Below are 15,921 nucleotides of genomic sequence, written 5' to 3' on the forward strand. Positions count from 1 at the left end.
CAACCCAGGTTTTTCTTGATGGTCTAGCTTCAATTGACTCATGCTTTCAACTATGAAAATACTGAAATCTCCACAAAAACCTCTTCTAATTATTAATTCATTAAAATGATAATCAGGAATACTCTAATGTCAATGAAGTAACTTTTTTCCTCTCTTACCTACATACGACCCTTTGCTTTTTAATATAAACTTCGGTACCATATAAGAAATGGGTAAGCTTAAGATAAAACATTTGAAAGATGACAAAGAATGAGAGACAAACGCCTACACACAAAAAAATTTGAAGAAACGAGTGAAGTAGAGAATCAAAAGAGTAAAATCATTTAGTGAATGAAAATTATCAGAAGGGGTTTTGTGGAGATTTTAATAACTTTATAGTTGAATTCATTCGTCAATTGAGGCCGTTTCGTCCTATGGTGGGGCTCCTCAGTAATGTGCATCTGTGATCTCACCTCGCGAGATTCGAACTCAGGACCCATCAGTCTCACGCGCGTACACTTAACCGAGAGACCACTGAGCCGGCCGGCAACCAACAGTGTTAATGTCTAACCCCAACTAATCCACGAAATTGATCAACCTTCCACCATTGTCTTCAGTGAGTTACTATCTCACAACAGATCTGGTTGAACTCCACTGGTCACTGCTTCTCATTAGAACTCCAGGAAATATCTCTTGAAGCCAATCACCAGTGAGCATATCATCAATATCAGAAGAGAGCAACTGTCCACCATTATGAAAATTGTTTCTTTTTTCTGTATGATACTTTCTAAAATCAAAATCCTTTCAAGAAACTAATTAAGTTACATTCATAACAAGAAATAAGTAGTTAATAAATGAATCTTCAAGAGATGAATAAATCAAATTAAATTATTACTATTATTAAATTAAACTGAAAATGTCATTACTACTTATCACTGGAAAAAAGTAGCATACTATCTATAATAAGTAGTATAATATTGTAAACAATATTAATTCAATATATAGGCGGCTTACTTGAACATCTGGACTACTTGTCCCTATGTTCTAGATATGTCAACAACTTATCTGATTTTGTACGTTACTGAAAAGTGTACAAAATTTTCGAATTCACTTGTCTATATCGAGGCAATACACATAGTATGCATATATGCCAATAAGGGACTGATGAATTTCAGTCCTAAAAATCAATAGGAAGATTCACACAAACAATACTAAGTGAATTTAAACTTCACCTCATTGCGCAAGCAGGTAGTAATCAGGAATCAGTAGCTGAGTGAATAACGCGATGGCATTTGCAGCGAACGGTACTGGTTTAGAGTCCCAGAGTGAACATCGACAAGTCTGAGATACATTTACATCCAGCTGATGAGTACCAAATAGGACAAAACGAGTATAGAAATTCTCGCTGTATAAGTTACATAGACCCAATTAGAGATATTATGGTTGATGAATATATTCAGGGAAATGAATGGACATTATTTAAATGTCGATTGGCTGGACTGCTAACTTCTAACTGCTGATCAATCAATATTTGTTATCAGGATCGATCAAGAAGTAAAAAACCGGAAACTTGTTGAAATGCATTGTGTTCAAAATTCTATATTGTACCAAAAATATAATGTTGAATAAAGCTAATGATAATGATAATATGACAGACTAATTTTAAGAGTTACTTCTCTAATATTAGTAAATACTATGATCAGACGATCTTAACTATGCCGATTGTGGTTTGATCATTGATCAATGAATAACATTGAAAAGTAATCGCTTACTATTGCCGGTCAACTGAAGTTAGAAATGTAAATCAGTAATATAATAGTTAAGCACTCACTATGAAACACTAAAATCTTAGGTTCGATTCCTTTTGAAGTTCATGAGTCCTATATTAAGACAAAACAGCTGTCTAATACTTACAGGTTTTCAATGATTTTTTTTAGCTCAGATTGATTCGTGATATCAATAAAATCCGACAATCTCTTCAATCCAATACTGATTGTAGTGGCTCCTTTCGATATCTGTCATAAAACTATACTACTGGATTCACCTCTTTATGGTAGATAGATATAAACCTTTTTCTTTGGAACCGAATAAACAAGAGATCTTGGCGATGACTGACCTTTGCACCTATTTATAAACTTTAGTGGATAACCATATAATATTAATGTGCCAGTCAGCGACGTTTTGTCTTTTTCAACCGTATTAGTAATGCAAATTCTTTGAATTCTATCAAAGAGACACTTAATCAAGCCTCACTTGTATTGCAATGGACAGAAACTATGGAAATTCAAATATTGCTCTGTCCAATTTGTTTTCCTATAAACTAACCGTTTCATAGTACCATCCTCCCTTCGACTTAAAGGTATATCTATAAAAGGCGATTGGCTGTTATTTTCTGCTTCCTAGTTCAGTACGATATCGTTTTGAACGATATTAACTTTATCTAATAATTGGGAAACCCCAAAATCTTTATCATATATAACTAGTATATCATCCACGTATCTACTGTACAAAGTTGCCTCGCTAATGAGCTTACTCGTCCTATTTTCAACATATGACATGAATAAATCAGCTAAAAGAAGTCCCACAGAGCTACCCATAGCAACACCATCAACTTGTCAAAAATATTCGCCGTCAAACATGAATTGAACATTAGCAGTACATAATAAAAATAATTCTTTCAACAATAATGACCAAATAGGAAAAAAGGGGAAAGTTATCAGATATATGGTTACAAAAGAAATTCACAGTTTTTATTAACGATACATTCGTCAAAAAAAAGAGTTTACATCAAACAAATTCAATGTCTTATCTTTATTATTGGTGTCGTCATGAGAATCAAGTCTTATTTGATTTGCGTGCAGGCTGTGATACTGCCCAGATGCCCAAACTTAAGCAGCTGATTTTCCTAGGGGACTACACCCGGAGTCTAGTCCACAAGGCATTGGAGTATCATGTAGAGGTGCAGTCACATGGTAGCTGGTGACCAACGATTGATCCGTACGCCATTTGTTCCCTCAGGATGCTGGGGCCCATGTGCACCATTGGTTTGGAATCAGGGTTTTCCAAATCCCCTAGGTAGACCCTTCGTATCCGCCAACCCGGTTAAAGCGTCGGACATTCTCTTTTCGTCCTCTCAATTTCGTAAACAACAGTAGTGCCACGAGAAGTCAGTGAGTAGGACTTCCCTGGTAGAGGCTATATACGCGTGCCCATGTGAGAGCATTTGGAGAGGGCGAGCGAACTCTCCCCACTCTCGTCCATACGAGGGCATTTGAGCGCAAAAGATTTGACAAAATGATTTCAAATAGTTTTTACAATCTATTTTTTCATATTAATATTGCTCACATGATTTGCTTACCTATTCGATTGCATAATTATTCAAGAACTACAATGATGTATATCTTTATTGACTTATTTGTTAAATATAATTTACTTGTTGAGTGAATGTATATTTTTTTCTTATTAGAATGGGGATCATAGAGATTGTAGTGATTTTTTTAATAGTTGTATTTATGAGTCGATGTAAGCTAGACCACCATTAAAAACCTGGAAGTACTGGATGGCTGTTCCATCCTAGTATGGAACTCCTTAACAGTACATATCTACGATTGCACATGCGGGATTCGAGACCAGGATCTTCGGTCTCGCGTGCGAATGCTTAACCGTAGACCACTCAGCTGGCTGGCATCCAACGGTGTTAATATCTTACTTTTATCGATCCACAAATGACTGTACAACCATTCATCCATTGTTTGAGGTAGATACCTGTTTCTACCCAATATCGATTGGACTCTACTGGTCACGGCTTCTTACTAGAACTTCAGAAAATCTATCTTGGAGCCGGTCACTAGTGAGCACATGATGATTATTATCAGAATGGAGGTTTGTGGAGATCATTGATACCTTTTTCTGAGGACGAGACAGTCGTTCAGTGTTTCCAGGTTTTCCATGATGATCTAGGTTACATTAACTCATAAATTTAAAATAAACTTAAACTTATTATAGGTATCCATTACCAAAGTGGAACTTGATAGTTTCAAATGAATTGGGCACTAAGTAGAAAGTCGATAATAAATATAGTTTTCCTTGTTATATCACAATGATCAGTAAGAGGTTTTGTGGAGATTTTTTAGTAATTTTATAGTTGAATTCATCATTCAATTGAAGCTAGACCACCATCGAAAACCTGGAAGCACTGTCCATCAGTTTCGCGCTACTGTGTAACTCCTCAGCGGTGTGCATCTACGATCCCGCCTCACTATATGCGACCCAGAACCTATGAGTTTCGCACACGAGCTCTTAACCAATAGACCACTGAGCCGACCGGCATCCAACAGTGTTAATGTCTAACTTCGACCACTCCACGAAATTGAACAACCGTCCACCTTGGCCCATAAAGTTACATTATTATGTAGCTAAGTGAAATGATTTTACATAATGAAATTATATGCCCAAATATATATGTATATATACATTATTTTACTTTTCATCTATTTTATCTATAGACGATCTAATAAAGCATTTTATATAGATCCACCATATAAACGGTAACTTATTACATCATAATGTATCACAATTTATTATTTAATTAATTAATGCACATGATCATTTTGATGAAGTTTTATTCTCTGAGCTGGATAGTTTGGTCGTGAAGCTTTTTATCGTTCTTCTGAACGACATAATCATCAGCATAAACTTCGAGTAGAAGTGAAATGTTCGAATTTCTCCGCATATGGTTCAGAGTTTATCCTGTACAAGATGTATACAATGAAAGCTTTGACTCACATGTCCTCGTCGTACATCCTGGATCATGGCAAACATCCCATGTACTAACATAAGCGGTAATGTGGATGATGGAGATCGACCTAATCAACCACTCTATCTATACCCGCAAACGATTAAGAATGCTACAAAGAGTCATTACATAACTATTGAGGGTCTGCCCAAAAAAAACGAATGAGAGTGTTATGTAAAGGTTCTGTGTAAGCAGTGCAAAAACAACTATCCTGCCCCGGTAGTTGTGCCGTGCTTCGATGTAGCACTCTTCTCCAGAAGAGGCTACTAGGCTTCACCATGTTCCTATGGCTGGAAGAGGCACCACCCCCCTCCATGACCAAATCATCCAACTCAAAGTACAAAACTTTATCAAAACCATCCACCTGAGCTTCAATTATTCTTCACCAGCACATAATCATTCATATGAAATTTTTTTGTATTTTGATCGATTGGTTACATTCCTTTCCTTGTTTTTTTCAATCTTTTTTCTTTTATTTTAATCAACATTTTTCAGTATGTTGCATCATCTTCATTTATCTCTTCATTGTGATCTTTTTGTTTGTTTGCTTGCTTGCTTATCCGTATCCCTGTGACAAATATATGCATATGACATTTAAATGTGTTGATATGAAAAATCTATACAAAACTGATTTTTCATTGATTGGGTGAAAAATAATTCCACTGGTCACTGCTTCCCATTAGTGAGCATATAATTATAGATCAGAAGAGGTTTTGTGAAGATTTCAGTATTTTCATAGTTGAAATCATGAGTCAGTTGAAACTAGACCACCATGGAAAACCTTGAAGCATTAGACGGCCGTTTCGTCCTAATATGGGACTCTTCAAACATCGTGGATTGGTTGAAGTTAGACATTAACACCGTTGGGTGCCCGCCGGTTCAGTGATCTAGAGGTTAAGTGCTCTAGCGCAAGACTGATAGGTCCTGGGTCTGAATCTCGCGAGCACGTGATCGTGGATGCGCACTGCTGAGGATTACCGTAGTAGGACGAAACGGCCGTCCAGTGCTTCCATGTTTTCCATGATGGTCTAGCTTCAATTGATTCATGATCTCAACTATTGAAATTTGATCTTTCTTTATGAATTTTCTTGCTGATTATTTTTTTGGGTGGGGGTTTGCTTTATTATTGATTAATGTGACATATTTTCAAACTCTAAATTTTTCCGATTACTACTTATACTCTTACTACTTCTACCACTATGGGATTTGAATCGACAACTTCATCTCTGTGTTAATGTGATATGGCAACTCGAACTGATGTACGTACGTACGAAGTTCTACGTTGTGACTGACTGACTGATTAACATAACGAATGAGTTTCTCTTGTAGTGTATATTACTCATTAATTATTTTTCAAAAGTGTAGATAATTTTAATAGTTGAATTCATAAGTTGATGAAAGTTAGATTATCATGAAAAACATGGAATCGCTGGATGGCCGTTTCCTATTAGTGTAGGACTCTTCAGCAGTGCGCATTCACGATCTCACCTTGGAGATTCGAACCTGGGACCTATTGGTCTCACACCCGAACGTCTAACCTCTAAACCACTGTAGGTAATTGTTTGAACTTATTTAAAGTAAACAAGTGTATATTTCAAAGTTTCTATTTGGAAGAGGAAAAATATGTTACTCAGTTATATAATTACATTTATCAGTAAGACTATAATTCATGGACGATCTTTGAGAAATGCTAAATTAACTTTGAGAATGTCCACCTACTAACCAGAACTAAGTGAGGGTTATAAACTAATATGAAGAATTACAATTATGATTTACTGTTGATGGTTAGGGTTAAGAATTAGATTCAGAGTTTTCATCACCAACTGATATTAGCTAATATGCCAAAATGTTAATTGGACAAATCAATGGATGAACTTCGCTCCGAAATCCGAAACCCGTTATCTTATATCTGATTCGTTCGTTCATAAATTATAGTCTCTCCTTATTTATTAGTTAATGCAATTAATCTATTGACTTAGTGAGTTGAATACTCACGTTAAATTATTGACTTAATAATGTGGACACTAACAGTAGCTCAATATGTTAGAATTTATGTATTGATTGGACATTTAAGACAAAATTTATAACTCAGAATTGAATCTCTCGTGTGGGATCGTAGATGCCCACTGCTGAGGAGTCCCATAATAGGACGAAACGGCCGTCTAGTGCATCCAGATTTTCTATGGTGGTCAAGCATAGATCAACTAATGAATTCAAGTGATATGATTAAAATTAGTCTATGATGTAAATTAAAAGTTGAAGAGAGATGGCTTGTGGCTAACAGTGGAATATAAAACTCACGTTTCATCCTATTTAAGACTCACTAATATGATTTGCCTGCTGTACATACCGTTGATATTTAGTCTAGGAATTGAAGCCATTACCGTTCACTTCAAATGTTATCACATCATCCATTTAGCTAATGATTCCACTGACTTGTGTAGTGAGGTGAATTTTAATTCCTTTTTGTATTGGTTTTTTGAATCGTCCATTAATATTTAAGACTGCAATTGATCAATCTCTTTGAACATATCAAATATGTATGAATAAAAATTGAACAAGTTATACAAACTACTTATTTTAATCAACAATTCAGTAGTCTTGTACAACAGTTTTTACAACAATAATTATAACTCATAATATCAAGATATTGAGATGGTGGAGAACACTTCACTACTACCCGAAGTTTGTGCTGATAATATCGTTCAGAAGGACGATGAAACCTTCACGACGAAACCATTCAGCTCAGAGAACAAAACTCCATCAAAAAAACATCAGGATATTAATAATTTAGCTCGAATAATCTATTTTCTATCATTTATACCTGATGGTAATTTCATTTACTTACTTTCTTACCTACGCCTGTTATACCCAATGGAGCATAGGCAGCCGACCAGCATTCTCTAACCCACAATAACACAAATTCATGCACTTTTTATTTTCCTCTAGACCTTGGATTTTCAAGTTATTCTACACCTTTTAGTCCTGTGATTTTATTCTCTTTCGAATCACATTCTGTGCATGATCCGTTTTACTTTCTTAATTACTTCTTACGTCTGTTACCTCCAATGGAGCATAGGCCGCCGACCAGTATTCTCTAACCCACTATGTTCTGGGCCTTCCTTTCTAGTTTTATAAAATTTTTATTCATTCTTCTCATGTCTGTCCCTATTTCTCGGCGTAATGTGTTCTTTGGTCTTCCTCTTTTCCTTTGGCCTTCAGGATTCCATATGAGGGCTTGTCTTATGACTCAGTTGGGTGACTTCCTCAATGTGTGTCCTATCCACTTCCAGCACTTCTTCCTGATCTCTTCCTCCGCTGGAATCTAATTTGTTGTCTCCCACAGTAGGTTGTTGCTGATAGTATCTGGCCAACGGATCCGAAGTATCTTACGTAGACAACTGTTAATAAACACCTGTACCTGGTAATTTCATTGATTCACTTAATTACTTACTTACTTACTTAATGGAATTGAAAAAATCTAATTGATAAGTCGGTACATATCTGGGTATCATAAGTAATATTTATACTTATGACATTGTTTCTAATGTCTTAAGTAAATTCTAGCCTCTAAGCCTATTTTTATACCTTTCAAGGTAACCTTTTTACAACAACATACATTAATGCTTCTACCTCAACCAAAACGACGTACCCACATATACACACACAGAGGGATATATTGTAACTTATTCCTTTCACAATTAATTGCAATGCACCTGTTTACCCATTTCTATGTATATAGAATGATGTAGTGCATGAGTTTGTTTTTCTTTCATACGTATATATATGCTTCATAATTCACATTAATTGATGTAATTTATTAAGTGACCTACACATTTCTTACATCCTGAAATAAGTATACAACTATGTATAGTTTTTTTTTATCATAGTTCAAATTATCATTGAAGATTTGAAAGCACTGAACTGTTGTTTCTTCATAGCATGGGACTCTTCAACAAGAGGTACACATAACCATCTAGCATCCAGGGTTCGAACCCGGGACAATCTATCTTTCATGCAAACTAGTGGGTTATGACCAATGTCTTATATGCCAATCTAGAACGTCACATTGTAAATCCCCATCTCTGCAAATCTAATCATACTGATAAAATTCCTATATTAGCTATTTGTCTAAATCAAAGGTGAATGACGGCTAGCATTGGAATCGAAGACTCACACCTTGTCTTATTTGGGATACATCCGATGGATGTATCTGCGTTCGAGTTGATTTCCACTCCAGGACTAGTGGAGTGCCGTTTGCTTTGAACACTATCGCATTATCCACTTAACTACTCAGTTCCGATGACTACTAGCTAGTCACCATCCATCTCTGCTTATAATGCATATGAATCAAGGTAATATCGAAGCAATACGCATAGAATGCACATATGTCAATAAGAGACTGAACATCAATGAAGGGAGATTCAAACAAACAACACAAAATTAATGCGATTGTTAGTTAATAAACAACAAGATACAATCCAAAACAATCTTGTTATTACCAAAGAAATCAGACTGATAACATGAAAATGATTTCAATATTCTATGAACAACAATAACAACAATTCCGGGTATTTTAAATAGCCAATTCATGTTCTATCTGTTTATATGTATATATAATCTGAATGTAATCAATATATTGTAAGCAAAGATGGATGGTGACTAAAAATGCAATCCAGTTTGACTCGCGTTTCGTCCTATTTTGGACTTGTTAGCTGGATGTACCTGCATCTCAGACTTGTTGATGTTCACTCTGGGACTCGAACCCAGTACCTTTCGCTTCAAACGCCATCCCGTTATCCACTTAGCTACTGAATCCTGATAGCCACTTGCTCGTGCAATGGGGTGAGATGCAGGTACATCCAGCTGACGAGTCCCAAATAGGATGAAACGCGCGTCCTGGATTTCACTGCTAGCCATTATCCATCTTTGCTTACAATGCTCGTGAATTAAAGCTATATCGAGGCAATACGCACAGTATACACATATGCTAATTAGAGACTGATCAATTGCAGTCCTAAACATAAATGGGAAGATTCAAACAAACAATACTAAGTGAATGTAATCAATATACATTATAGGCAGGAGAGAGGCATTAACAAAGTCTTCTAAGAAAAAGGTTGTTATCTTCCCTACTTTTTTCTTTTTTTTTAAATCAGATCTAATTGTAATTATTATGATGTTTATGGTGGTACACCACGTCAATGTGGTGGAACTCATACAACTGCACCATCATCCAAAAGAAAATCACGTGCAACAACTTGTAAAAGGTTAGTTTTCTGAATGTATATTACCAAGTATTTCGTTTTATTGATGACGCTGCCTATTAAATTTAGTTGGGGAAATGTTTCTTTTTCAGAGTTCTCTACAAATTTTACGGACTATCTAATGTGTGCTTATGTCTAAGAATTGCATGAGTTTTTGCTTGTATAGTTTATATATGTTGGCAATATGCAAAGGGTACGCGTGTGGGTTAGCACAAGGAACGTAAGCTGAAAAAATGTCTACCATATGTTTACTAAAAATAAGCGGCCTAATCCTTCAGGTTGAAGATATAAAAAACATAATGATGGCAAATACTAGGGGAAGGAGACCATCAACCTTCCCTGAAAGAGTGTTTATGCTTATGTGTATGTCATAAATGCATGTGGTGTCGGCTATTATGTTTAAACCCATATAACTTATTCTATCTTCTGGACAGGCTAATTAACCCATTCTTCTTGAGTCACGTTTTGACCTTGTTAATTATTTACTTATCAACGTTGACTGTACGTGTGCATACACTTCTTATCCTACTCATCACATGCTTGTAACGTATTTTTTATCTGACTATAAATATCGATTGACGATTGACTAAATGAAGTCGGCTCACAGGCCTTCCCCATCGCCCATCATTTCGCTTTGCTTCTCTGAATGTCTGTCCAGATCAGTGAGTGTATAAAACGTATGTATTCAAAATTTTTTCTCGTATTCGACTCATTTAGTTCCGTTATACACTAAAGCGGATTAAATCGATGAAATATACGAAGATAGGTGATATACATATTTCGGTAGCAATCATTCAATAACGATTATTTGTCTGATCTCACTGGAGTCAGATAAAGAGCCACTAAACGCAAGAGAGAAAGCCTCTGTACTAGTGATATGCATGTAACTTGTATGCGACTGTCAACCTTATCAAACACGTTCAAAGGGAATGGTGATCATCTGCCCTCCCAGGTGGGGGAACAGACCTGTATGTATTCTATAGGACTCACGAGTGAAAACGTATGTATTACAGGTACGCATCTAGACCATACTTTCCCATGGTGCGACGCCCGCTCGCAAAGACCTCGAAATAACAATTTCTTCACAAAATAATATCCACATGGTCGGTTTGTGAGCCTTGAGAAGTAGAAACCATTTCCAGAAAAGATAATCCAGCCCCACCGGATAAGGCTTGACCAACCTTAGCACGTCTGAAACACCGTACTATACCAATTAATTTCTAACCTAAGTACCTTACCTAGAAGATAAGTGGTGCTGAATAACAGTACTCACAATGTAACTATATTGATAAGCATTCGAAATGGCTCAAATTGTATTTCTTACTTTAATCACTGAACTCTTCAGGATAATCACGTGATTCATTAGTCTAACACTTTCATTTCATTGACCCATTTTGGCTATGATAATTTGTTATTCATCTATCAGAACACTGATATATCTAATTCCATATAAACTGTCAGTGAGTAAAAGATCATGGTTCAATGAACTGGTGGTTTAGTCAGACTGAAGTTGTCGATATTATTCGATCATCCTACTGACATTTCTATTTTTCAAAACTAACAACATTTAATAATTGATTAACCAAGTCTATACCTATTGAGTGTGCTATATCGAGTGAGTGCGTGCCCTGGTAATATATGAAGTTATAAGACTACCTATCAGAGAGGAGTGAATTATCGATCGGACAAGTGATACACAAAAACCGTATGAACAGTCTTGAGTACTTATCAGTCCTGCCATCTACCTAGCCAAGTCAGTTAAGGCCAGAACACCAATCTCAGCCTCTGCAATATGAATCATTATTCTCAAACATACTGGTTTTATATACCAAACAAACAGACCACATTGTAACATAAAATAGGAAACAACATTTGTACAAGATTTAGCCGAAAGTGTCTGTGAATAGGGGGAACAGTAATTAATGGACTAGGGATAACTCAAGAATGGTAAATATTACAATAATAGTCCAAGGGTCAGAATATAGCTCACAATGAAAGGAACATGAATATGAATAGTTAAGTTACTTAGCAATAGGGAATAAACATATCACATTGGTCCATAAATAGCCCTCAAAGTTACCATTCATAAATCGCTTCAGGATATAACATAAACGATTGGTAAATGACTATAAACATGGCACACTAATGAAGAATACCTATTATACATTTCATCACGATCTCAGCCTATATTTCCTTGTTTAGACCAGAAGGACTGATGTACACTTAACTAGGATTATTATTCATATTATTCAGTTTGTTAATTACAGCTTTCTAGTCAATTCTCTGTTTTTCATTACCAGGATAGGTTGAACAAATGTGGATACCTGAATCAGATAACTGATAGACGTAAAACTTGAATTTATTAGGAGATAAAAAACATCTATGCAATTGCATCAGTGGAACTAAATTTTGTCCCATGTTGCTTCAGCTTCCCAATTATCATTTACGTAAATGAAACGGGTCACAAGAGGGATCTCTGCACCTCGAAATATAGCTTAGTTCAACAGTTAATAACTTCTTGAATTGATGGCAAATCTGGATCTTCTTACTTTTGGCCTGTTTTACAGTCTACTCCAGTACCAGAGAGTATAAAGCATCCGGACTTGCGGCCCCCTACTATGGGTAGAACATAATCCGACGATTTCAGTCGACAGAATTTTAGAATCACACAAACCGAACTGCCACCTAAATTTTGCGAACTTATGCCTAACCTTGACACTACTCCATGTTTTCATCAAATGTAGACAGCACTTTGAAAATATCAATTATCGAACATTAGCAATCTACGTTTTAAATAAAAAAAAGTAATACAGAGTGAACTACTGCACAATATACTCTTTCTTTTGTAGATGAATGGTACTAGTGACAAAAGTCTCACAAGCACTTTGTCACTGAGACATTTAGAGACTAAAATGAAACTGATTTTTGTTTAACAGTCGAGTTTTGTAGCCTAGTCAACAGAGTTCCAATTCAAGATTCCCATGAGTTTCAGTAATCACCTTGTTACGTTCTAAGTTCTGGTCTAATAAACAGTACACTCTCATATTAACATGATCAATCAAAACAAGAAGTCGAACAGAAAATCTAAATTATATTAATCACTGCTCATTTACTTGGTGAACTTAAGACAGCCCATGTTCTCTCTAGCTGTTCACAGAGTATCACATACTTATATACAATGTTTATTTATTTTATTATTTTATTAAAACACAAGTATTGGTACAAGGAAGGGACACCAGATATATATACGCCACACAAATTTCATTTGGTGTGTGTGAGGGCTGCGATAATACCCAGGTGCCCGAACTGAAGCAGATGGTTTTCTTAGGGGGCTACACCCGGACCTTTGACCTAAAGGTCTGATCCATAAGGCAGTGGAGTATCGTAAAGAGATGCATTCCCATGGTAGCCGGTGACCAACGATTGATTCATACACCATTTGTTCCCTCAGGATATTGGAGCCCATGTACACCATTGGTTTGGAATGAGGGTTTTCCAACTACCCCAGGTAAACTTTCCGTGTCCATCAACCCGGTTACAGCGCTGGACATTCGCTCTTCGTCCTCTCAATTTCGTAAACAACACCCGTGGTGCGAGAAGTCAGTGAGTAGGACTTCTCTGGCAGAGGCTATATACGCGTGGCCATGTGAGAGGATTTCGAGGGTGAGAGTGGACTCTCCCCACCCTCGGCCGTACCGTGGCATCTGGGAGCAATGACAATCAATTTTATCTCTCATGAGTGTTGTCGGTGTCCATGAATATTCGTAACTATCTTACATTCCTTTGTAACTTATGACAGATAACAAATCACTGTATCTAGAAGGTTTTTTTGATTTTCAGATTTTGTTTCTTTGCTTTCAAGTAGTTTTCCTTTTTAATACTAATCTGTTGTCAAAATATGACATTTTGTTTATTTTCATTTAGCTCACTTCATGATGGTGATGTCACAACAAAGTCTTCCATTCCATATTCATACAGGTAATCTTAAAGCAGATTGACTGTTAAAATGATGTTATTCACTTATACAATATAGTTTTATTATCTTTTCTATTACCACTGATATTGTTACTATTTCTAGGATCGTGTGATGTATCTTCATAGTTTCACCTCTTTGTGTTAATATGATGTAATAACGTGAACTAGTATGTATATGTGCCAAGTTGTACGTTACATTTGACTAACCACTGAAGATCAAGAAGAACTGAACAGCTTTTTAGCCATATTGTGGAATTTCATGGTAGTGCTTAATCACAATCAGACTAGGAACAAAATGCAGAATCTTCAAACCATATGGCGAACATTACCACTAGAACCCCTTATTTGGATTCTGATTTTAATCAATTCATGTTATTAAATTATGATTTCACAAGGCAATTGGTGACAACAGTTTTACCGCAGGCCTCCACAGAGAGAGCTGAAGTTCTTGACTTCGATTCTAGGATGGGTCATAGTTATTCACTGCTGAATAGTCTGATAATAAGGTGAGAACGTTACCCAATCCAACCAGGAAATTAAACAAAAGCCAGAGAATTGTTAAAATCCTGAGATTCTTGCTAAGCGTCAATTAAAGAAAAAAAACAGGTCCAAATTGATTTAGTCTCTTATTCACCAAAAAGAGGATAAACAACCGTGAGGTTAGAGATAAAGCTAAGTGATAAGTTAACTTAAATAAATGTCTAGTTAACTACTACGAAATTTTGGATAATAACTAATTGAATCTCAGGTCGAAAAAACAAGATTTTTGTCAATTGTAGAATCAGTCAGTAAGTCACAACGTAGAACTTCGTACGTACGTACATCAGTTCGAGTTGTCATACTACATTAACACAGAGATGCAGTTATCGATTGAAATCTCATAGTGGTAGAAGAAGTAAGAGTATAAGCAGTAAACCGAAAGATTAGGGTTTAAAGATGTTATTCAAGGAGTATAATCCAGTGAAATAAATTCGGAAAGAAAAAAAAGGATACGGACATGAAGAATTCAGAAGATTAGAATTTGGCAAAACACAAAGATTGGATGCACCTACGCCATTGCAAACGATTTTGAGCCATGTCATTCAAGTTCTCTAACCATCGATTGCTGTCATCTCGCGAATCCCAACCAGGTAGTCTACACCTACCAACATGGCTCAGTCCACTTGTCAGTGACTTCATTGATTTGTGCCACGTTTTGGTCTGGCCACCCCTAGCTTTCTTCCAACCTACTCCTACACCATGAAACATTGCACGTCGGGGCAGTCGGTGGTCGGGCATACGTAACACATGTCCCAGCCATCTCAACTGATGAAGTTTCACTACTTCATCAATCGATTTGCCATCCCTACCTAGTACTCGTTTCCTAACAACTGCATTACTTACCCGGTGGTCCCAGGATATACGAGCAATGCTTCGAAGACACCTATGATCGAACACTAGTAGCCTACGAATATCCTCTACTCTTATTGGCCATGTTTCACTGCCATAGAGTAGGACGGAGCGAACTGCTGCACAGTAAACCCGTCCTTTGGTTGCTAGACGGATATCTCGCCTACGCCATAAATGACGCAAGTTGGCGAAAGCTAGACGAGCCTTCTGTATCCGTGCTGAGATTTCGTCACATACCAGACCACAAGGGCTGATGAGACTTCCAAGATAAGTGAAGTGGTCTACACGCTCAACTACTTCACTCCCTATCATTAGTTCAGGTGTCGATGCAACCCAATCCTGAAGTAACATTTTGCACTTCGAGGGAGAGAATCGCATTCCGAACATGCCTGCATAGTTGCTTATAGTGGTCAGAAGACTCTGCATGTTGTCAGCGTCTTCACCGAGTAAAACTATGTCGTCGGCGTATTCTAAGTCGACAAGTGAGTCTCCTGGTAAAAGTTCAACTCCTGGAGG

General features: G+C 36.6%; 1 protein-coding gene and 1 non-coding gene across 2 annotated transcripts in view; one reads left to right on the forward strand and one right to left on the reverse strand.

The window, feature by feature from the left end:
• Positions 1-15,921, forward strand: part of Smp_144020 (hypothetical protein) — a gene marked incomplete at both ends in the record, with an annotated part of 93,329 nt that overhangs the window by 68,762 nt on the left and 8,646 nt on the right. Inside the window, 2 exons of the mRNA XM_018797787.1 lie at positions 9,934-10,044; positions 13,966-14,019. Of these exons, the coding sequence (XP_018652794.1) occupies positions 9,934-10,044; positions 13,966-14,019 (165 nt within the window). The remainder of the gene's footprint in view (positions 1-9,933; positions 10,045-13,965; positions 14,020-15,921) is intronic.
• On the reverse strand, positions 9,521-9,592 carry Smp_tRNA_02273_Pseudo_TTG.1.1. The gene has a single exon. It is a non-coding gene (tRNA).

This window comes from Schistosoma mansoni, chromosome 5, assembly GCF_000237925.1.
Source record: "Schistosoma mansoni strain Puerto Rico chromosome 5, complete genome".
Lineage (NCBI taxonomy): Eukaryota > Metazoa > Platyhelminthes > Trematoda > Strigeidida > Schistosomatidae > Schistosoma > Schistosoma mansoni.